Raw genomic sequence first — 23,899 nt, 5'->3', positions numbered from 1 at the left:
CGAGGAAGATCACAAATTGTTGAAGAAAACATCTCATTACAAACACCTAATACACAGGGACACTGAGGAGGGGCACAAAGGATGTTACAGAATCATAGCAAAGAATGCACCGACTCTCTGCAGTAGTTTCTATACAAGTACTTTCCTAAATAATCTGTAAAAAATCTTCTTGAGATGTGAATAAACACATTCTTCTCTTATTATTTTATTTATATAGTATCGCATGTTTCTATATCATTTTTAAAAAGTAGCCCATCAAAACAAACCTATAACATAATCCTTTCTAAATGTTATAAACACTCTCTTTGGCAAGAATACAAAAATCAGCCACATTATCAACAATTATGATTCAAGCCTATCACTTTACCTGAATATTTCAAAGATTTGAAACATTTCCAATTTCCCAGATTACTGCATTCTGTTAATATTTATTGACCATATATTACTTGGCAGACCCTAGAGAAGAACAAATCTAATTCTCTGCTCTCAAAGAGCTCATTGTCATAATGTGATTTCATTACCATTTCTCTATGGCAATAATATATTTTGGCTCTATCTTTGCTTTAGAACCATTAAGGAATCTTCCATTCATACCAGAGAACTAAAATTATAATCACCGTGTATTTTCTTCATTAAAAATTTGGTGGTATATAATGATGCTTTTCCTAGACATTTTTGAAATGAATGAAATAAAAAATTGTTAGATAAAACAACTCTATGTTAAATTGTAGCAGGAAAAAAAATATAGGAAACATGAATCAACTCCACACAAAAGCACTGCCTGTGATTTCAGAGTGAAATAAAAATATGCTGATAGGAAGAAAATAAAATGTAGTCCAATAAACTTATCAAGTTACAAGGTATTATATTTAATCACTTGAAATGATGGTTTCCTTTTTAATGATAATATTGTTAATAGGTAATAATAATTTTACAGCTCAGATTAACTTGGTTATCAGAGGATAAAAATAATAGGGCCAGACTAGAAATCTGGGAGCAGCCATGTGACAAAATAATTGTTCTATAGTAAAAACTTATAAGGTAAATTCCTAATTATTAAATCTTCCTCCAATATTTTGGATTTTACTCCCCTCTGGAAAACCAGCAGGTAGGCACGCTTTATAGCATCTGCAATAACAGAGACAAAACAAGCACAGATTTGTCTGGGGGTCGCCCCTGGACTTTCTGCCATCGGCTCCTGTAGGGTGACCACGACAATGCCTGGGAACACATTAGAAACTACTGTGCATATTCCTCTTCTAAAGTTAATCATCTTAATTGTGTTTAAAAATCTCATTATTTCAAAATTAAAAAGATAAATATAGAAACCACACAAAATAAATTTATGACACTGAAATTTAAACAAACATTTGGTTATTATAAAGTAACCACCATGGTGGTCAGGAAACACAGAACTCTGCTGACTCTCTCAGAAGCCATTTCTTCCCAGGAGCCCCACCCCAGGCACAACCTCCTCCCACCTCCTGTGAGCAGCCATTGTCCTGACTTGCAGTCATCATTTCCTCGTGTTTCCTATAGCTTTGTCATCCCCAAGTGCATCCTTGCACGCTGTTAACTATTCATATCTACACCCATTATTATTTTACAGTTAGCACTGCATACAGTTGCTAAATACTATTTAACATTTTAAAATATAAATGCAAGAAAATCAAAGTTTTACCTATCTTAAATGTTTTCTCTTTTTTTCATAAGTACCAACAAGGAGATTTTTCAAGGAAAAGGGTATTAACACTGCATCTATAACGACTTGGCAAATAAAATAATAAAGGAAAAAAAATCCATTCTAAAGAAGCAATGTTCAGAAAACAAACCAAAAGAATTTTTAAAAACCATAAGCCAAAAATGTTTCTGGGATAAATCACCCCCAAAAAGGTTACTAAAATTATAGAATGGCTCAAAATTATATCTATTCATTTTAAAGATATCTATGTTAATATGTGCACATACAAAAAAATCTTTCATAGTCTTTCATGAGAAATGCTAAATGTCCATGCATATAATATGCTGGTATGAAAACACATGACCACCTCTAATTTAAATTTTACTTTACTAAGTATTTTATTTTCTAATTTCAGAAGAGAGATTGGGATTCAATCAAAGGTAAATTTCAACCTGTTTTAAAGTAACTTTCCTGAATATAAAATTAATATTATCTATAACTATTTAGCAAACACAGTGTTTATAGACAAAAATCATGCATAATCTCAGTATCAAAACACACTCACAATTTAACATATTAGCCTTATTCATTATTTACCTTATTATGCCTCTATTATTTCTTTTAAAAGAGTAGTTTATCTTTCATTATCCATTCAATCTTATAGATAAGCAGAGACTATAAAATAACAAGACTACTTTTTAAACATATTAGAACTAATACAACCAATTGAGTATTTCTTTTTTATTTTAAAGATGCAGAAAATGAAAGCAACATTTTTCAGGGGGCTTCCTTAAGAACTACCTTGAAATTCAGTCCGTATACATATTAAATACTATTGTAGAAACAGTTCCCAATGGATCCTCATACAGGAATATAACATTCTAGAATTTTACCAAAATCACATTGTGTTCCTACTTCCCATTTTCTTCCCTGAGTCTTCATACTTCTATGTCTACACATTAAACATGAGTTATATTGATAATTTTCAGAAATTGACTATTAAGAATTCAGCAAATCCAACTCATGAAAATTACCATAAAAAGGCACTACGGAAGACAAACGTATTTCTAAAAGTCCAATTGTAATAAAAAATTACACAAGTCCAACTATATCTTTTCACCAACCTCCATTTAAAAATAACTTGGAGATATATTACAACTGAAAATAAGCTGCCTTAAAGATATAATAAAATGCTAAGAACAAATTAAATCTCTTAAAACTAATATTTAAGATAAGATTATAAAACATCAGATAAAACATGTGTTAATATTTGTAATAAATTAAACAAAATACTGACCTTTTTTACAACTATTTTCTTAGGCCCAAATTACACAGTAAGAGGTTGTTCATCCTTTAAAATCCATTCTACTACTTCTACTTCAGGTCAATGCTCATTCTAAAAACCTTGAAATATATATAAATGGGTTTCTAAAGCTAATAAGTGTGAATACTCTTTGAAATATTGAAAGTGCCTTATAAATCCAAAATGATGATGATAATGATGATGATAAAGGCTATGACAACAATGGTGCTGAAAGATGCTAAGTTAATTCTGTATTCCCTGTAAGATTTCCATGGTCAACAGCAGGGTGCACCTTTCAATACAATGGAATTTGAAAGAGTACTGATGGAATTAATTTCTTAAAATGTATACCAACAAATATTATATGTCCTTTAGAATAGAACACTGGTGGTATCTAATGCCATCTAGTTGTCAAAACTAGTGGGTATTTTAAAAATTTTTCCCATGACTGGCAGACCAAATCTAGGCACGTCTTTCTGGGTCTAAGAGAGAGATGACAGTATTCTGGTCTAGCCAGGTTCCTTATATTCATCATGGTCAGCTCTCTGCTTTATTTTCTGCCATCAGCCAAGGGTAAAAAAGGAAAATGAGTTTATTCAGATAAATACTGTGTCCTGGGCCCTGCCTTATCTGCCTTTCTCTGCTTTTCCTTTATATGCAGTAGCATCTGTTTCACCCCTCTTGTCTTCGAGAGCTATTGTTTAGCATATAGCAAGTTTTATGAGTACAATCCGTATCTCATGAGATCATCACGAGCAGTGTCACTTAAGTCAGTTTAGCAAATGCTTCAAGTATTACACAGCCCCTGCCAGATGCCAAAGATTTTCACTTCTCTTAAATCTGTGTACTTTTTCTTGTGCTACTTTTGGGGTTATAATTCTTCTGGCTATTTTTACTCTTCAGTTTAAGGCTGAAGTATTTCCTTTGGAAGAACACAGTCTTTTTCCATTTTGAATCCTGGTTCTGGTTTTTAAGGCTATTTAAACAATATATACAGATTGACGCCTCCCTTCTACCAACTAAACGAGTATCCCTCTGGTTAAGCTCCAGGTACTTACTATCAGTTATTTCCTCAGGCTGCAGCCCAAGGGGACTTCCTCCAAACCCAGGGAACTGGATTTCCTCCATCCCAAACTCAATTTCTTCTTTTATGGTCAGTTCTGCAAACATGGTGTTTTCCCAGCCCCTTCACAACACTGTCTCCTAACACTTAACAGCAATTTTTCCTTATTTCCCTAAAGAAAATTTTCTTTGTTTCCTCACCTTTGTTTTTTTAAGTAATTCTTCTCCCTGATACCATCAACTCTAAAATCTCATTTGTGGTTCTTCTAATAAAATTTTAATACATATCACCAAGCCAAGGAGAGTCCACTGCCCTTCTTCAAGAATTTTTTTTAAATCACATTTTTGCACAGAATCTTGTATTTCCTTTAATTCTCAATAAATTTTACTTGTGGAACTGAATTCAGCAAAGGGGATATTTAGCCTTATGACTGAAATTATTCTTATTTTCATATTCTTAAGGAATTTCAAAGCACTTATGATATGTAGCCAAAATTAGCAAAAAGAAAAAAATATATTTCTGATGTACAATATCACTTGTATAACTTTTATGATGACTCTTCATGAAATAATTACTACATAATTCTTATAAATGTAAAACTTCATAAATCGGTCATGCTTAAAGACAAGAAATACCTTTAACAGCTTGGACTTCGGGCTACTCTCTTACCTTAAGCCTGCTCAGCAAGACTCAAATACCCATTTGTAATTTACTTTTAAAGTTATGAGCCTATTTTTCAAGAAAGAGAGAACAATTTCTTAAGCACCAATGGAAAAGAATAGTCAAATGCATTTTTCAAGAGCCGTGGTTAAAAAGAACATGGACAATATCACAGAAAAATTATATATTAACTTACATAATCATGGAAGGCTTTTGCTTCACTTGAATGTTCACATGTTTCCCTTCTTTCTGGGGCTGCACAGTAGAGATCCCAAAATACACTGAAAAGTAATCATGGTAGCATTAAAAAATCACGTAATGCCAAATGAGAGATAATAATTCTAAAAATGTAAGACATTGATTTTTATATAAAATATGTTTTCTTCAGGACAAATATTTCTTTGAAAGATTTAAATTCAGGCAAGGCTCTTCATGCAATAATAGGATATAATCTAGCTATCACTCAGAAATGCTAATATGACTTTTCTAAGAGGATAAAATGATTTTTTAAAAAATTAAAACTGTCATTTTTGTCTGTTTACATGACAAACAAATGATTGAAATAATTATAATAATTTTCACAACTTTCCCATAAAGAATAAAAACAGTAAAAAAAATATCCTAATTTAATCATTAAAGAATAAAGTGGTTCATTAATTTTTTCAGGATAATTTTGTTGTCCAACTCACAGGCCAACAGCCTCACCATTAAGTCACCTTGGGGGGGTGCTGCCCAAGGCCAGGGCTGCCAGATACTGCTGGCAGCCACCAGAAGCTGGGAGCCTGCATGGAACATACCCTTCCCCTGGGCCCCCTGAAGGAACCAACACTGCAGACTTCTTGATTTCAGACTTCTGGCCTCAGAACTGTGAGAGGATACATTTCTGTTATTTTGAGCCTCCCCCAACCTCTACCCCCTACCCCCTAAAACTCCCCCTAGCCCACCCACTTTGTGGCAGTTTGTCAGGGCAGCTCTAGGAAACCAATACAGTTGCTTTTTAGGGAAAAAAAGTAAAAATAAAAATAAATCACACAGGTCAAATGAATGTTTTCTTAAAATTTCCTCTTGTTTTTCTTTGCAATTACCAAAATAGGTTAGTAATTTTGAAAATTAAAAATCCATGCTGGTTTCTTTTCTCCTATCCAAGAAAAATGGGCAAAACAAGGTGAAACTGTTTGAGAAAAAATAATTATACTGCTTACAAGACATATGACCCTGGTCATCCTTCCATCTATAAAATTAATTATAAGCATGAGCAAGGGTTTCAAAAATCAGGAAAGCAAATGTCTAAAAGTACTACTGGTGATAAGCCAGCCTGACTAATTACTAGCTCAAGTTGCTTAAACAGATCAGAACACAATTTCCTCCTCTATGAAATGGGATTGTTTAGAAAATTAAGATATATAACATAAGCACAGGGTCTGACTCAGAGTAAACATATTATTAATATCAACACTATCATTAGTTTGCATAAAAGCTTAAAATGCATACATATTGTTAAAGCAAGTCATTGTGCTTAGGGCAACATTAACAATAGCATCGTAAAACTTGGTCCATTAAACCTGGTCCCTTTATTTTCACCCTTGAAGTCTCATTCAGTCTGGTTCTTGCTCTCCTCAGGTGGGAGAACACAGTCTGTAGGCCTTATAACACAATTAACTTGGTAAAATAAGATTACCTTCAGAAGTGAAAAATATGAAGGATTGAGTATTGGCATTTATTGCCTTTAAAAATTTTACAATAAGCAAGAAACACAAAGAAAACAATAAAAGCCAAAATAATTTAAGTAAATTTCCAATTATTTTTGGAGAGAGAAAGTAGTTAAAAGTCATACTTGGCCTCCCCATACCTTCATTGGGATAAAAACTATAAGTATTGTAGACATACAAGGATACATTTTCCACTTGGATCAGGTGTGTTATAATTACAGCATTTTGCAATTATTTCTACTTTCATGTTCTCAAGGAACTTCAAAGCTCTTAAAATCAAGATTTTATAATGGTAGTCCTTATAAAGTATATTTAGTTGAAACATAAAATATTATATGTGATATTGTGACAAACAACTTATCTCTCATTTCCTAATTTCCTAACAAATACCACGATCTCTGCTAAAAATTATTCCAGCCTTGGCTGGTGTGGCCCAGTGGATTGAGCACTGGCCTGCAAACCAAAGGGTTGCTGGTTCGATTCCCCGTCAGGGCACATGCCTGGGTTGCAGGCCAGGTCCCCTGTTTGGGGAGTGTAAGAGGCAACCACACAATGATAGTTCTCTCCCTCTCTTTCTCCCTCCATTCCCTTGTCTTTAAAAATAAATAAATAATATCTTTAAAAAAAATCATTCCAGTATTACCTTTAAAGGGTAGTCTTACAAAACTGACTGGAAGAATAATAATTTATTATTGGAGTATGCCCTAAATATTATGAAATAAATATTGAAATAATGATTTATACACATATAATTAAATTAAATACTTATCCTTCAATAATAACAGTGGTCTACTTCTATTTTTAAGTTTCCCCTTTATGGATTTAGCGGGAGGTAAAAAGTTTACAAGATCAAGATGAGGGATAATAAAACAAGTTAGTAAAATAGTATATATTTGTATATTACATGTCTAACATTCCTACATTACTTACATATGATCTCTTCAAATAACAGTAAAGAAATATATCCTTTTAAGGACATTTACCCAAGGGAGAATTACACAGTTTTACAATAATAGTTAGAGACATGAATACTTCATTCTCATTAATGGATAAAACAACTAGACAGAAGATAAGCAAGGAAGGAAATAGAGGGCAAAAACAGCACAATAAATAACTAAATCTAATAGATACATACAGAACACTCTCTCCAACAACAATGGCACACACATTCTTCTCAAGTGCACATGGAATATTTTCTAGCATAGACCATATGTTAGGGCACAAATGAAGTCTCAACAGACTTAAAAAGCTAGATATCATACAAAGTATCGTCTCCAACCATATAGGATGAAATTAGAAATCAGTAACAGAAGAAAAACTGAACATTTCACAAATTTGAAGAAATTAAGCAACACACTGCCAGTGGACCAAAGAACCAAACACAAGGGAAATGAAAAGTAGAAATACTTAGAAATGAAACAAAAGCACAACATACCAAAACTTACAGGATACAGCAAAGGCAGGGCTAAGAGGGAAATTAAAAGCTATACATACTAACATTTAAAAAGAAAGATGGTCTTAAATTAACAACATAACTTTAAAACTTAAGGAACTAAAAAAGAACAAATTAAACCCAAAGCTAGCAGAAGGAAATACTAAAGCAGTATTAGAGCAGTGATAAATGAAATAGAGAAGAGAAAAACAATAAAAAATTAATGAAAACAAAGTTTCGTTCTTTAAAAAGACCAAGAAACTTGACAAATCTTTAGCTAGATGGACTAAGAAAAAAAAGATTCAAGTTACTAAAGACTCTACCAAAAAACCATTAGAAGTAAGAAATGAATTCAGTAAAGTTACAAAATACAAAAATCGATATAGAAAAATCTGTTTCATTTCTATATACTAACAACAAATTATAAGAAAGAGAAACTATGAAACAGAATTTCATCTAAAAGAATAAAATATCTAAGAATAAACTTAACCATGGAGGTGAAAGGTCTCTACACTGAAAACTATGAGAAACTGATAAAAAGACTGAAGACACAAACGAATGGAAAGATACTTTGTGCCATGGATTGGAGGACTGAGTGTTGTTAAAATGTTCAACTACCCAAAGCAATCCAGAGTCAATACAATCCCTATCAAAATTCCAGTGGCATTTTCCACAGGAAATAATAACTGTAAAATGTGTATAAAACCATAAAAGACTCTGTATGGCCAAAACAACCTTGAAATGTGGTGAATTCATCATCATGAATGATGCTTTAGATTTATAGTTTCTGTATTCTTAAGCAGACACAAGTGAAAAATCTGTATTTTCCAAAGAAAATAGAAGCAAACTTTCAAGTGTTGAAGTTTTTATATTATTTATTATTAAAATTTTCCCCACAAACAAAGGAGAACACAGGATTCCCAATTTGAGACTTCTTTTCGCAAACCTGTTTTCCTTCTATCCTGAGGATGTGAGCTGTAAGGACTCAGCCAGTTGGCAGTATATGCAGGACGCAGAAAGCAAAGGGGTTGTCAGAGTCTGCAAGGGTAGACACACAGACCAGATGCATCCCAGTAGATGGGATGCTAACATAATTACATAACCTTTATGCCACTGGCCAGACGTAGGGCTATCTGAAAGTAAAAATTAAAAGAAGAAAAACCTTTGGGGCAAACATTTTTTTCTGAAGAGCAAGCCACGTTATTATAAATTCAAGTCTTAATAATTAAAGAAGTGATTTCTTTTTGGCCCAAAATTATATTATCAGTGAATGAAGAAAACTATCCATTCATAAGGCTAAGGAGGGTTTTACATGAAATATACATGTACCTGCTCATCACCTTAGAACTTCCATGTACATGTACTTGTCTTACTTGTTAGCATTACTTAACACTTTCTAAATGCAAGCATTAAATTTTGTCCCACTATCATAAAATTTTCACAATACTCCTGGGTTACTAATAAAATCGTACTTTAAAGTATCAAAAGAGCTTACATTTAATAAGTATGTGCTAAATTCAAGCATCATATACTGAGCATTACATACTCAGCATTTAATCCTCCTATTATTTTTCCCACTTTATAGATGGGACCTGAGGCTTAGGAATGCTAAGTAATTTGCCTAAGGGTAACACAGTTAGTGGCATAGCTGGACTTGAACTTTTTAATTCTTATATTATTTTGCCTCTCATGTGAGTATGGTATTATGAGTTCTCATTTCAAGATGCCTTAGGCTGATTATGGGCAAGTTTATACTGCTCTGGCAGTCTGAGCAGCATCAGCTGTTATAAGAATGTGGTAGATACCCGTCCTAGATAAGACAGCGAGCACTCTGTTATCCTACCTTTGACAGTTGCACTCCAACTCATGGCCTGAGTATCCCATGGCAACCACCCCTCATGCTACCAGCAGCTGCCAGTGACCCATGGATGCCTCAACATAGACTGGACTTGGAAGGGACAACTTTTCTGAGTCCCGTTTATATCTACTATCTGGAACTAACCACTCATGATGCTCAAAAGGAAACTATAATTGATTTCTTATTAATAGTGAACAGAAATCCTGTTCTGTGTTTAAGAAATATCTGTCGCAGAGACAAGCACTGGTTACAAATCAGGAGACTTCAATTCTAATTCTAAATTTGACCCTGAGCAAATAGTTTTTTTCCTTAGTTTCCTTATGTAAAAAGATAAATATCTATTAGATATTTTATAGATTTTTATAGATAAAAAGAGATGGCATATGCAAAAGTACTTTTAAAGAAAGTATAAAGTTACTAAAAAGTATTCTAGGAAAGTCTCACATAAGTAGTATGGCTAGGAAAAAAGTTCTCTTATTAACTGAGTAAAATTTGCCTTAATTTCCTTTTTAAGCCTTTGCATTTTGTGGAAGATTACATCAGTTTTTTACATTGTCTTCTCCCTAACAAATTTTCCTCTGTATTCCACATAACTTTCCTACTCTCCCACACACAGTTTGCCTTGTCTCTGTAGCCTGACCACCTCTGCTCTTTGATCCCTCTTGCCAATATTTTTTATTCCCTTCTCACCATGATTAAACTCTTTCTATCCCAGTCGTCACCTACATTGTCTTATATTGCTGCTTAGTTTAACTTAATTCATATGAACAATTAGCTACACAATGCTTATTACAGGCAAGATATACATGATGAGTGGGAATCAGTTTGCCAATGATAAATGTTATGCCATTCTAGTGAGCCAGTTGACTGATTTCAATGCTATTTTTTATATGGGTATTTGGTTATTCTTAGCTAGGCCTGATGTCACCCATCAGATTCTACAATTGTTAGAGTGCTAACACACTGCAAGGTTTGATCTCCTACAACCAGGTGAGAGAAACTGAACTCCCATAATAATAGTTTATTATTCTGCAATGTGATATATACTCAGGATATAAATACATTGCCCCCAATATTATTTCAAAAGGTTTTTAATTATATACACATATAATTAAATAAAAGTGAAACATGGTTTAAGCTATTAAAACTTTAAAACTTAAGTGTATATTTTTAAATTACACAAATTGAAGTTTTTAAGTGTATATTTTTAAATTACACAAATTGAAAAGGATATTAATTTCAGAGGAAATAAGTGTCTTGGCATTTCAATTTATGAAATTCATTAAAGAGCTGGGAATTTTTATCAAAGTGACAAACAAGAAGTAAGTTTCCAAAGGGGATTTGATCAAGGTACAGGTAAAGAACGTGGGAGGCAGGGGAAACAGTTCGGCAGTGGGCATCACACAAACTGAGAAAGAAAAAAAGTGATAATGGAAGTCACATCAGAAACAAGGAAAGACAGTTCCAGAAAGTAAAACACACACTCTGTCCCTTACTAAAGGCAGAAATTCCCCTTCTCCTCTCCACTGCCTTTGCCTCTCCTCTCTCCTGTACTTTATTCTGCATTTTTGTGCACGTGTATTTCTCTTCCCACACCTTTAACCCCTCCTTCTCCTTCTACCTTGATCTGTATGCAACGCTAAAATCTATTTTAAAATCTAAAATGTTAGTTCCTGTTCCATTGTTAACCCTAAATCTACTATACATGCCACCTCACAGTTCAACTACTCTCAGGGAGCCTCAAACTGGACATTACAGCAGCCTTCTAAATTTCACTTTCACCATGCCACTGAAAATGTCCCCAAGACCACCAAAGTTCCCTTACTTCCCAATTGAGAAAAAACTTTGGGCCTCTTTATTTACACTTGCTGCAGAATTTAATCTCCTGTTTGAATGCCTTTCCTGTTTCCCACACATTACTCTCTTCTGATTACCCTTCTTCCTCTCCAGTTATTTTCCTTGGAGAATCCTTTTCATCCATTCATGCTTAAATGTTGACTTTTCCCAGGGTTCCAAGCCCATGCCTTGCTCTTATATTTTACACAGGGCGGTTTCAGTGTGGTCAATGCTGGTAATTCCCAAGCCATTATGGACCTGTGTTAGAGTAACAGACTCAGATCTCCAACTTTGTATACGGCATCTCTAACTGAATGTCACACAGGAATCTCAAAATTTAGCCTGTCCAAATTAAATCATGGCCTTCTCTCCAAAGCCTGTTGCTCTCTCTATATTCCCTCATTCAGCCAATGGCACCACTGTTCATCCCACCATCCAAATCTAAAACCTGAGAACCTCCTCCTCCACCTCTAACTATTCCATTCAATGTTCACTATCTGAGACCCATCACCTAATCACCTTTCAACTGGACAGTTACCACTGCCTTGTAAACTAGATTCTGCCTCTGTTCTCAACCCTCTTTAATCCATCTCTATGTTGGTGCTCAGTGAGTGTCTAAAAGCACAAATCTAATCATGTTACATACCTTGTTTAAAATCTTTGACCTTTATTCAAAAACCCTTGACTTACTTCTGGACTTTGAAACCTGGCCCCTGTCTTTGTCTCTGGCCTTATACTCTATCACTTCATAGTACTGCATCTACAATTCAACTGGTTTAAGTTACCTATCATTCCTTGAATGCATGATCATCCCTTGTAAGACTTCATACTATTCCTCTGCCAAAATACGCTTCCCTCACCCAACTGTCAACTCATCTCAGATTCACTTTCTCTATTCAGGCTTTCTAATCCTCCCAAGCTGGCATGAGTACTCCTCCTGCACTGCTATTATAACCAGTGCCTATCTCAGTTATGATACTGTTAATTGTATTTCAGAGTTGCACCTTCTGATATCTAAGACCAAAAAAGCTAAAGTCTGACAGAAACAAAATGCCTAAGTATTCAGTGAGTTATTATCAACCATTTGCAATATAAGAATAGGTTAAATTCATGAGAAAAGGAGTAAAAGGAAAATAGTACAAAAAATAGAATTAATCCTAAAATGGAGAACTTAAAATCTTCACATTGTGAGCCCAGTAATCCAATAGGGACAGACTTCTACAATGGTTTCTTAGGCACTTTGTAGACCTAATTGTGAGCATACAAAAAGTAAGGGTGTCAACAGGTGAGGAGACTCAACTACATTCAACAAACAGTTAAGTATTTACAGTCTAGCTCTAGGTATTATAAGTACATACTATGTAAAATGAAAAATTGAATTTTATAATATTATACATTACAAGCGATTGGTCTTATATCCCAGGAACGCAGTCCAAATGACAGTGCTTAACTGCAATGAACCGTTGTTCCAAATACAGGAAGAACTCTAACCAAAGGACTGCACCTGTCCCTGCCACACATATGGGAGACAAACAAGGGAAACCCACAACCACAACTGACCAAGTGCGGTTCCATTCACCACAGCACTTCTAGTAAGGCATGTTTTCAGGGGAGAGATTAAAAAGATGATGGCACTTAATAACGTACTGAGGAAACCACGTGCAAAGTACTAAAAGAGAGCTTTAGTTTCTTCTTTTAAATAAGATGCTGCGAGATGAGTGTATAAAGTACTGAACAGGAAATGCTTCTATTGAAGAAATAAAAAAAAAAGTCTAACTTAATGCAAATACCTGGACTAGCAATTGCTGCTGCTGAAAAGTCACACATCTAGGCCTACAGATGCCACAGTGAAATTGCTAAGTTCTGATATTAACTGGGCCGTCGATAGAACTCTCATGATGGATTTAGGGCTCTGGTAAAAAGAGGTCCCAGAGAGCGAGGTAGCTAGCACCCACGTGCCATTTCACCCCTCTCTCTACCGCATGAGAATACATAAGAAGGCAGCCATCTACAGGCCAGGAAGACAGTTCTCACAAGATATAGATTGTACTAGCAGCTTGACTGCAATCCTCCAGAACTGTGAGAAAATAAACCTCAGTTGTTTAAGCCATCCGGTCCATGGTATTTTATTGTGACAGCTCAAGTTGACTAATACGGAATCATACTTACAGTTGGAGATTCCACATACTGGTCCTAATTCCAGCTTGATAATATAATATCTTTAAATTAAGCAACAATAATGCTTGTTTTGATTTCGTTTGTCTTTTTAGTGCTTTCAGAAAATAATTGTAGAAAATCAAAAATAATAAAAGGGAAGCATGAAATCATAAACAGCTATACTGCAGGCCTACTGAAATGTATCATCAGTCTGGTAAAAATGAAAAGAAAAAGATACTTACCACCACCAAGAATGTAAGAATCCTGGTGGTTCCCCCAATGTGATGTTTTTTTCCCATCTTATCTAAAATGAATAAAAGAAATATTAAATATTTTCCTAATAACAACTTCCCCATACCTATTACAAAGCAGTATTTTCTACTTTAAAATATTAAGGTAATACATAAGATTTTAATCATTTGCATATTATACTCTACTCAAGCTTTACAAGTACTCATTTTATATAGTAATTTGTTGACTGAATAGTCTATGAGAGAAGATGCCACCATTATTTCCCTAAATTGCTTCCCTCTGCACCAGAATTTCAGAAGGTATTTCAGGCTCTCAAGATATTTCAGCATCAAAATCAAAGTTATTAACACCATGAAAATCAGTTATCGTCACTAACCCAGAAATTTGCAAGAGATTGGCCTTCATATATACAGACTCTAAGTTATGCCCTAAGGATTGAATTTTTTAACAAATTCCTGATTTGGGGGTGGGAATAAGAAGGCATATGTATTCCAGAAGATGAGTTTAAAAAAGATTATATTAACTTCCCAACTGTTTATATTCAGATGAGTTGTAGTCTACTATAATAAAATTTTTAAACTAGGTCAATATCCCCCCAAATTAAAAGTTCTAAGTACTTAAAAATTAATTGGGAAATTGAAAAAGAACTGAGTGGGTGTTTCTACAGTGGCTTTTCTAAGCACTGGAAAGCAATAATCAGAGATTACACTTTGGTGGGGAAGATAGACCATAAACAAGGAAAGCCCCCTACAAAGAGAAGGTGTTTATATTAGAAGGTGACAGATGCTATGGCAGAAAACAAAACAGTGAAGGGAGGATAAAGACCAGAAAAACAGTAGGAAGTGATTTATAATTTTAATGAAGTTGATCCAGCCTCAAATATAATCTTATGTACATGAGGTCTGTCTGGAAAAAGTCCAACCATTGTTAATATAACAAGAATGGTTTGTACAACATCAATGTAACCTGCAAGCCAAGAAGAGTGGACTGGAACGCACATGTGTGAACAATGATGACTTCACTGTACTGGTCAGTGGGGGTGGTAGATGCCATTGAGTGAGCATGTGTGCTGTGTAGCCATTGCATTCAAAGTGACTAAGTGAGCAGAGCAACAAATCTGCATCAAATTTTGCATTAAGCTTGAGCACTCCTCTGCGGAAACTTTTCAGATGATTCAGAAGGCCGCAGCTATGGGCAACTGGTGACTGGCAATGCTCCCACTCATGCATCACTTCTTGTGCAGAGGTTTTTGGTGAAACATCAAGTCACCCAGGTGATTCAGTTCCCCTAAAGTCCAGATTTGGCACCCTGCGACTTCTGGCTTTTCCTAAAACTATAATCACTTTTGAAAGGGAAGAGATTTCAGGTTGTCGATGAGATTCAGGAAAAGATGACAGGGCAGCTGATGGCGATTGGGAGAACCACGTGAGGTCCCAAGGTGCCTATTTGAAGGGAACTGAGATGTCATCTTCCTATGTACAATGTTTCTTGCATCTATCCTCTTCAAATAGACAAAAAGTAAATGTCTCTATTTTTTTGTATTATATGGATGGATACTTTCTGGATAGACTTCATATGCTTTAGATTTTTATTTTAAATAACTAAAGATTGTTTAACTGGGGAGAAAAAGCATACTACTGTAATTGAATAACAATAAAAATTTTTTAAAAATTGTTTAACAACACCCTAATCAACAAAATATGCTTATATTCCCCTAACACTACTAGGAAGTAAACAACTATAATTATAAACTCAAGGACTCTTTTCTATTACCTATATGGAAGATGTTAGGACTTCTTATCCCAAAAGGATTTTTAAAAATATTTTAAGATAGGAACCTAGAAGGTGGCCCTAAATGTTTAAAAAAAGAAAAAAGCCCCTCTGAGGAAGAAATGGGAAAACTTAAGAGCATTTTTTAGAGTTCTTAAGAATATAACATGTAAACCAATGGGAACCTTGAAGTAGACAAGTAATTTCCTCTCAAAAACCAAAGAGAAATTTTCTAAAGATTAGAAAATTATATATAGGATAGCCATTTTAAAGAAGAGCTAAAAGGAGAAACTCTAGGAATTCATAAACTTGAATTTATAAAGACAATATGAATAATGAATCAGAACATATTATATAAATCTAAGCCACATCCTTTCATTCTTCTAAGTAGTAACAATTTTTATATCTATGCTACCTTTTATCTGGTAATTTCCACTGATCAATAGATATTATATCTTCTTGGTTCATGAAAAAAATAAATAGTACTTACTGAGTCTTATGACTATAACTATAATGTCCTACTAAAGTTATAAAGTAATCAAAACTATAGCTGTGTTATAGCTGTGTCTCATCTTTCTCTCAATTTTTTCTCTTAGCATTTTTTCACTATTGGTAACATCTTGTAAAGGTACAATAATGGACCTCACAGATGTGCCCAGATACACCAATATTCCTAATCCCTGGAATCATCCTAATCACACAAACAACAAGTTTCTCAAAGTAGAGTCTCTACATTTCATTTCAGTTTACCGTGACCTCACATACTATCACTGCTAAAGCACACACACTCTTCTCAGCTGTGAGGAGAACTTGAGGCGACTTATGCATGGGTTAAAGTGGCACGACGAGGTCTCAGTGCCAGACTGTGCTTGAGGCAGGATGAGACTCACAGTCTAAGCCCCACCACACCACATCTGCCTCCTGCAGCGCACAGCGTCCGCAGCCAGTCATGAGCTGTTTCAGAAAATAAAGTACTCCAGGGAAATACCTCTGTGTTTATATTTGGTAAGGTCTTTTATCAGAGAAAGTCTAAAGGGAATGCATTTGTATTTTAAGCAATATTACAACGTATTATTCCTCAGAGAGGCTCAAAATGCTTCATGTGCATCATCTTTTCACCCTCATAATATTCTTTTCTATGTAGTGAGTAAAGTTCATCTGTCTCACTTGGAGTTGCAAAGCTGCAGCAGAAGCAGCTATAACTTTGGTTCATTATATTGAATTTAACACAAAAGCTATCCTTTCATAGTTAATAAACAATTAATACTTTAGGTATTTCCAAAGAAGAGACGATTCTACATAGGGGTATGTTTCCATAGTGAATTTTTTTTATCTTCAAACTAATTACTACTACTTGTTTAGAAAACGCATAAAATTATAGTCAGGAAAACAAAACTCTAATCTATAGAAAACCAAGGCATTCATTGAGTATTGCTAGAAACAATGACAATTAGAAACAACCTGAAAAGCATTCATCAACAGTGACTGTAAAATAAATTTTGATACTTACATACTATAGAAGGGTATGCCGTCATTAAAAAGAATAAGATATATTTCACTAGAAAAAGGGTCATGCTATATTTGTTTTTCAAGTTGGAGTTTTGGAAAGTTGGAAAAATATATACATAATACAAAACCTTCTCTGTCTTAAAAAAAAGTGTGCATATATGTGTGTGCATTTGTGTGTATTCATATTAAAGAAATTGCACCAAACTCACAACTATGATTTGTAAAAAAGGGCAAATAAGGACTTCCATTTTTAAGCCATATTAACCTCTGTAGTTTACATTTTTAGCCAAGATGCACTGATGATGGAGGGGGTTGAGGAAGGGCCGGAAAGTACCTCTAAATGGCAACAGGCATTTTAGAAACCATTCTGCTCTTTAGGAAGAGGTATTTTCTGCTGTACTGACTTCCATAGGCTTCATTCAGGCTTGTTTAAATGTTTGAGTGGCATCAATCAATTTCTCTCAAATCTTAGCCTCAAAGTGTCCTAGGGCTCTGTGCTATTTAGGGTCATCATCCACTTCTTTTCCTTCCACCATTTGCCCAGTAAAAAGTTGTGTTCTCCTGTAACTTTCAGGTAAATCTCTAGGCCCATTTCCACTGCCACATTCTGCATTTGAAGTTCTCATCTGTGGCTATACTGTGTTTCTATCATATGATCTAGTTTTTTCAGTATTTCTATATAACTTCAGAACCAAACATTGAATCATGAGGGCAGGGGTAAGACATGTCATATGCTTTATATATGATAATTGCAAACTACAAATACACATACTATCTAATATAGCAATTCTTCTTCTAGGAATTTATCCTACAAATACGGTCACATGTGTCATACACACACTCAATAACAATTAACACTGAAGTATTGTTTGTAAATGCAAAAGACTGGAAATAACCTGAATGTCCATAAATAGAGGGCTGGTGAAATATACCATGGAACATTTCATAGAATGATACCCTATAACCGTAAAAAGACAACTATGAAGTTTTAAAAACCGATATAAAATGATTGAAATCAAACAAGTGAAACAAAAAAGCAGATAAGAGTATGTATAGTAAGCATCTGTGTAAACAACGAAAAATGATAAACATGCATGCATGCATACATGAACACATACACAGACACACCCGCTTAACTTTCCATCAGTATTTGCTTCCGGCAAAGTTCACTGCTCATTTACCTATTACCTCTCAGCCCCACACCTGCCCTTCTACACTCCATTCTACACTTGGTGCTGGGATTCTGAAAATTACATTTCCTGGGCTTCTTGCCAGCTGGTTTCCTGTTAGGTTCTGCCATCAGGAGACATTAGCAGGGGATCAAAAGGCAGGAGGAAGAAGAGATGCTTCCTGCCTTTGGCTCCCAAAATGAAGCAGTTGCTGGCGGCAGCGGCAGCAGATACAACTGCAGGGGTGGGGCGATTCTGGAGGTCAGCAGCTGCTCTTGGAGGTGCTAGCCTTGTCCATGTGGGACTCTTGAGATGCTCGAATCCCCCTCCAACGGCATCTCCATCAGCACACCAGCAGGTGTGAAACTTGCAGGATCCACATTCTCAGACTATTCCTAAATCCTTTCATATTTTTTTTGAGAATTAAAAAAGTTAATACCATAAAAGGATAAAGCTAGATCCTATGTTAAAAAATTCCTGAAGCAAAATTCCTGTGACTTCTAATTTAGATATAGCCTACTTAGTGTTGCCACTAATTTTCTAAAAGCTTCCATGTATAGAAGTATGGGTGCATTATACAGTAAACTAAATGTAAACAATAAAATTTTAAATTGTTTACATTTTAATTCAAGACATTAAAACAAATAGATGTATAACAGGAAGACAGATCTGTCTGCACCTTGAAGCACATGGTGCAAAACTGTGTTTGACAGAGTACTCGCTGACCGTGATGTGGCTCTTTAAATTTTAAATTAGGTTAATTGACTATTCCTCAGTTGCAGTAGCTGCTTTTCAAAGACTAAATAGTCACATGTGGCTACTGGACAACTCACCAGACAGCACAGATTAGAGATCATTTCCATAATCATATAAAGCTTTATCATTAAATAGTGCTGTTTTACTTTAGAAAGAAGGTAGAAGTCCTCTTCTAGAGGAATACCTTTTATCAGAAAACCCCTTGATAAATCCTTTCTACTTTTGTTTTTATTTTTTGGCCCTGAAAGGCAGAAGCCCCTAGAAATGGTTTGGAAGTGGAGAACAAATACTTAATATTCCACTGTACATGATAAAATAAGAACCCAGGAGATTGCTGGTTGTCTCTCAGGCAGAAGAGGTTGGCGGGGGTTGGGGGATGGGTTCTCTGGGAGGATTCAGGAAAGGACTGAATAGGAGAGGTTGTGAGAAGCCAGCAAGACTGAAGGCAAATGGAGCTCTTGGGCAAACAGTGAGTGAGAATGTCCCTGTGGCAAGGAGACCAAAGAACTTAAGGATAGTTAATGTTGCTGTCTGCACTGCACAATGCTTAATATTCTTCAGTTTTCTCCCAACCTTCAGCAACAATCTTTTATACAGAGCAATGAGTTAGTGGAGCTTTGAGGCTATGAGGGAAATAGAAAACTTCAGGCAAAGAAACGTTATCAGCCATAAGGAGAAGCAGTAGGGAAGTACTGGTAATACTTAGTAGGAGCAAGAAATCACAGTAAGAGAACCCTGAGCCCCCTCTCCCTAGGAAGGACCAGAAACACCACAGAAGACTTGAGACAACCCATAATACATAAGGATTAGAGTTGGAGCCACATTGTTAGAAAAGGTAACCCCAGAAGGTAGGCGGAATGTGGGCCATTCAAATGACAGACAGAGCACACACATACACGCAGGATATACATTTGTACTCGTACTTGAAAGAAAGAAACTACAGGAGATAGAAAAGGATTGGCCAAGAATTTTAAAATGAACACTGAAAACCTACTACATGACAGGCCCTTCTAAGCACTTTATGTATACTGATACAGCACTTGACCTCAGCACAACTTTAAACTGTAATTACGATTATCTTCTTTTCATAATTAAGAAACCTGAATAAGTAAATAATATGTAGGATATAATTCAAACCCAGAAGTTTGGCCCCAAAGAATATGCTCTTTACCATTACATCACATGGCCTCCAAGTTAAAGTTCAAGAAACTTGTCAGAAAATTACTATTTTCTCTCTTCATAGAGGTGAAAGATAAACAGAGGGAACAGATTTTGAGTCTATGGTGCTCAATAATTTAGCATTCCTAATTAAATCTGAAGAAACAATTTAGTAAATGTTTTTAAACTTCTATTTCTGGCTAACGTATTGACGAATTATGGCAAATAAGGGCTGGTAATAGAGTACAAACAATGTAAAAATTTCAAGAAGGGGAAAAAATCTAAACCTCTGCAATACTCTAATTTTTAATTTTATTTGTTAAGGACACCAGGCCATTCTTTATATTTAGCCAACCCTATATTGGTTATTTAAGTAATGAGAAAGTATTTTCACAGTGCCACTCAGAGTTTGGCAAATTAGAAAGTGAAGAATAGTTTTGAGAATCACACACATTCATCTCTAAAGTCCAGAAATACTGTTTCTTCTTTGTGGCAATAGTTTGTTTTCAGCTTAACTGATTTCATTTTGTGAAATTGAAATGGGCAGATAATTCAGAGAAATACTCAGTGTTGCACTCCAAATGCAGAAACACGGAAAATAAAATCATGGTAGATACTTGTAAATATGTGTAAATCCCTTCTGAAGTTAATTTCATTTCTAACAAATAGCCTTTGAAATTTTGTATATCCATTTTCCACTGAGCCAAGGCCATATCAGTAGAACATCTAGTTATCTGCTGAATCCATGTAGACCTCTTTAGTCCAAAAATGTGAATGTCCTTACATAAGTTAGCCAACAATTTTCTTTTTGGATAAAGTTTATTAAACACTGTATCTAATATCTTATAATGTTGGTAAGAAAATATAGTCTTGGGTCTCCCTGAGGATTCAACAAATTGAGCCAATTCAAAATTGTCCTTAATCTAAGGAAAGAGATCAGAAAACCCCACCCTGGCTGGTGTGGCTCAGTGGACTGAGCTCCGGCCTGCGAAAGAAAGGTTGCCGGCTTGATTCCCAGTCAGGGCACCTGCCTGAGTTGTGGGCCAGGTCCCCAGTTGGGGGCATGAAAGAGGCAACAGATCGATGTTTTTCTTTCTCCCTCCCTTCCCCTTTCTCTAAAAATAAACAAATAAAAGTTCTAAAAAAAGAAAATTCCTTCGTTGTTTCATCAAGTTTCATCAGTGTTTTCAATTGCATTAAAATAAAATTTTAAAATCCCTGTAGCCAGCTTAATTCCTTTTAACTACACTGCATAGGTCGGTGGTGATCAACAGTACCAACTAAGGACATCCTTTTAAGATCTCAATCACCTCCTCTACCACATCACAGTAAATGTGACTTAGAAAGGTCACACACCAAAGTCTTCTAATTAATAACTTAATAAGATAAATATACACTAAACTTCTCTTTTGACTTAAATTAACTATAAAATCAAATTTTTACTTCACTGAACATATTCTTTCTATGGTAAAACAACTTTTATTCTGTGAGCAAGCCTCTCAAGTCCACATTCAAAAATCAAAAAAGGGTAAAATAAATTTTAATAATACAGTTTTTATTTTACCCAATATATCTAAAATATTACCATTTCAATGTATGATTAAAATTTTAAAATTATTGTATTTTATATTCTTTTGTTCACACTAAGTCTTCAAAATCCAGTGTGCATTTCACGCTGATAGCAGTTCTTAATTGCAGCAGTCATATTTCTAGTGCTCAAAAAGGCATATACAGCTAGTGGCTACACAGAGGGCAGCACAGACATAAGGGGGAACCGAGAGCTTTAAAATTAACATACACCTAGGTTTGAATTCTGGCTGTAAGCTGTGCGACCATGAGTCAGTTATATGAACTCTCTGATCCCTATTGTTCTCATTAGTAAAACAGAAATAATACCGTCTACCTTGTAAATCTCATAAAAATCGAAGATAATATATGTAAAGCACTTTGGCACATTATGTGTCTAAACATTATAAAACTAAATAAAATCCTCCTCAACCTCATCATTATATAATTGCAAGAAAGCTCAAATTCAAGGTTTACAAAAATGTAAAGGACAAAAATAGAGAAACAAGAACTTAAAATATTATCAAAGATTTGTAACTGAAATCTAGCCATCAGTTCATTAATTTCCTACAAAATTAAAACAAACAAAAAACATATTTTCCAAAACTGTGAATAATGCTAAAATAAGATATTGCTGGAACTAGAGAAATGATGGTGCTTGTCTTTTTTTTTTTTTTAAAGAAGCAAATTTGCTTTCTTGATTATTTTTGCCAAGGCTGGTATCAGTTTCCATTTCTAAAGGGGAAAATGGCTAGACTGCTGAATGGGAGGGTTATTGGTATGAAAATGACATTTTGGAACACTAAAACTGTTTATAAATAATCTACAAAGACTGTAACATCCACATGGATAACGGAGCATTCACTATAGAATACATAAGGATTATTTTCTTTCAAATAATTGTTACAGTATATTTTTCATTTACTTATATAAAATATCAAAATACAATGAAGAAAAACATACCTCTGATAAAAAAGTTTGGGCCGATTTCTGAGCTCCTACATGGAGCAGATATTCATATACGTAGAGTGCTAACCTGAAAATGAATAAGATATTTATTGAAAAGAAAATTATTTAAAATTAATTCTCTCAATCATGCACACACCTTTACACTACAAAAATATTTGACACACTTAGCAGTGACACAAATCAACTCTTCCCATATCCTTTCAATGGCAGCTTATATGTCCAGAAAGAACTTAAACCAATTAAAATAGCACACAAAGAAAAGGACAAATATATCTTTTATTGGCAAGAAATGTCTAAATGTAGACTTTGTCTTGGATCATTTCACCATAACCTCATTCCCTAATACAATTAATACTTTATAACCAAACATTACTAATCCTAATAACTTATCTTAAGTTATAATCTTTCATTAGTAAAATAAATTAATTAAGTCCCTGGACCTTTCTAAGAACTCTATGTCCTTCCATTTTTTGGAGAATGTTAATGCAAACTCTAGCTCTTTGCACATCCATATGCCAAAACGGTGCTAAATGTCCATTTTCATACCTGTTCTACAATCTCTCCTTATTCTGTAGGTTTGATGTATAAACCAATAATATTTTACTTTATAAAGCATTCAAATAACAACAAACCACATTGTTAAGTAAACTTTAAAGATATCAGATCATATTAAGCATTTCGGAGCCTACAGTTTAAAAGTTAACACAACATTACATATAAATTTATCACTTAGCTATCCAATATTAAGTATGCAGGATATACTTATACTACTCTCATTATCTTGTGGATTCAGAATTTTTAAGCTACACCATGTGGCTCAATTTCAGTTGAGCTGTTAACAAAATATTATTCATAAACTCAAATTAGTCTGAGGCAGTATTTTTAATGATATCTTGGACAAATGCCCAGATAGCTCACAACAGTTCAGTTTCTGCTACACTATATTTACCAACATTGAGCCAGGTTTACAGTAAACAAAACAATGTAACAATAACCACAATTTTGAATAGCTGCACCACGTCTCTTGCCAAGTGAATTTTTGATTGTTAAA

At 34.6% G+C, this 23,899-nt stretch overlaps 1 protein-coding gene across 10 annotated transcripts in view; it reads right to left on the bottom strand.

The window, feature by feature from the left end:
• SSBP2 (single stranded DNA binding protein 2) overlaps nt 1-23,899 on the bottom strand; it is a 249,913-nt gene that overhangs the window by 152,985 nt on the left and 73,029 nt on the right. For all 10 annotated transcript variants that reach the window (XM_045197921.3, XM_045197919.3, XM_071219490.1 and 7 more), the window contains exons 2-4: nt 22,843-22,915; nt 13,942-14,003; nt 4,904-4,988 (exon numbers count right to left, since the gene is read on the bottom strand). In XM_045197921.3, the coding sequence (XP_045053856.1) occupies nt 4,904-4,988; nt 13,942-14,003; nt 22,843-22,915 (220 nt within the window). The remainder of the gene's footprint in view (nt 1-4,903; nt 4,989-13,941; nt 14,004-22,842; nt 22,916-23,899) is intronic.

Source organism: Desmodus rotundus, chromosome 1 (genome assembly GCF_022682495.2).
Source record: "Desmodus rotundus isolate HL8 chromosome 1, HLdesRot8A.1, whole genome shotgun sequence".
NCBI classification, from domain to species: domain Eukaryota; kingdom Metazoa; phylum Chordata; class Mammalia; order Chiroptera; family Phyllostomidae; genus Desmodus; species Desmodus rotundus.
This window is presented reverse-complemented; position numbering and strand designations above follow the sequence as displayed.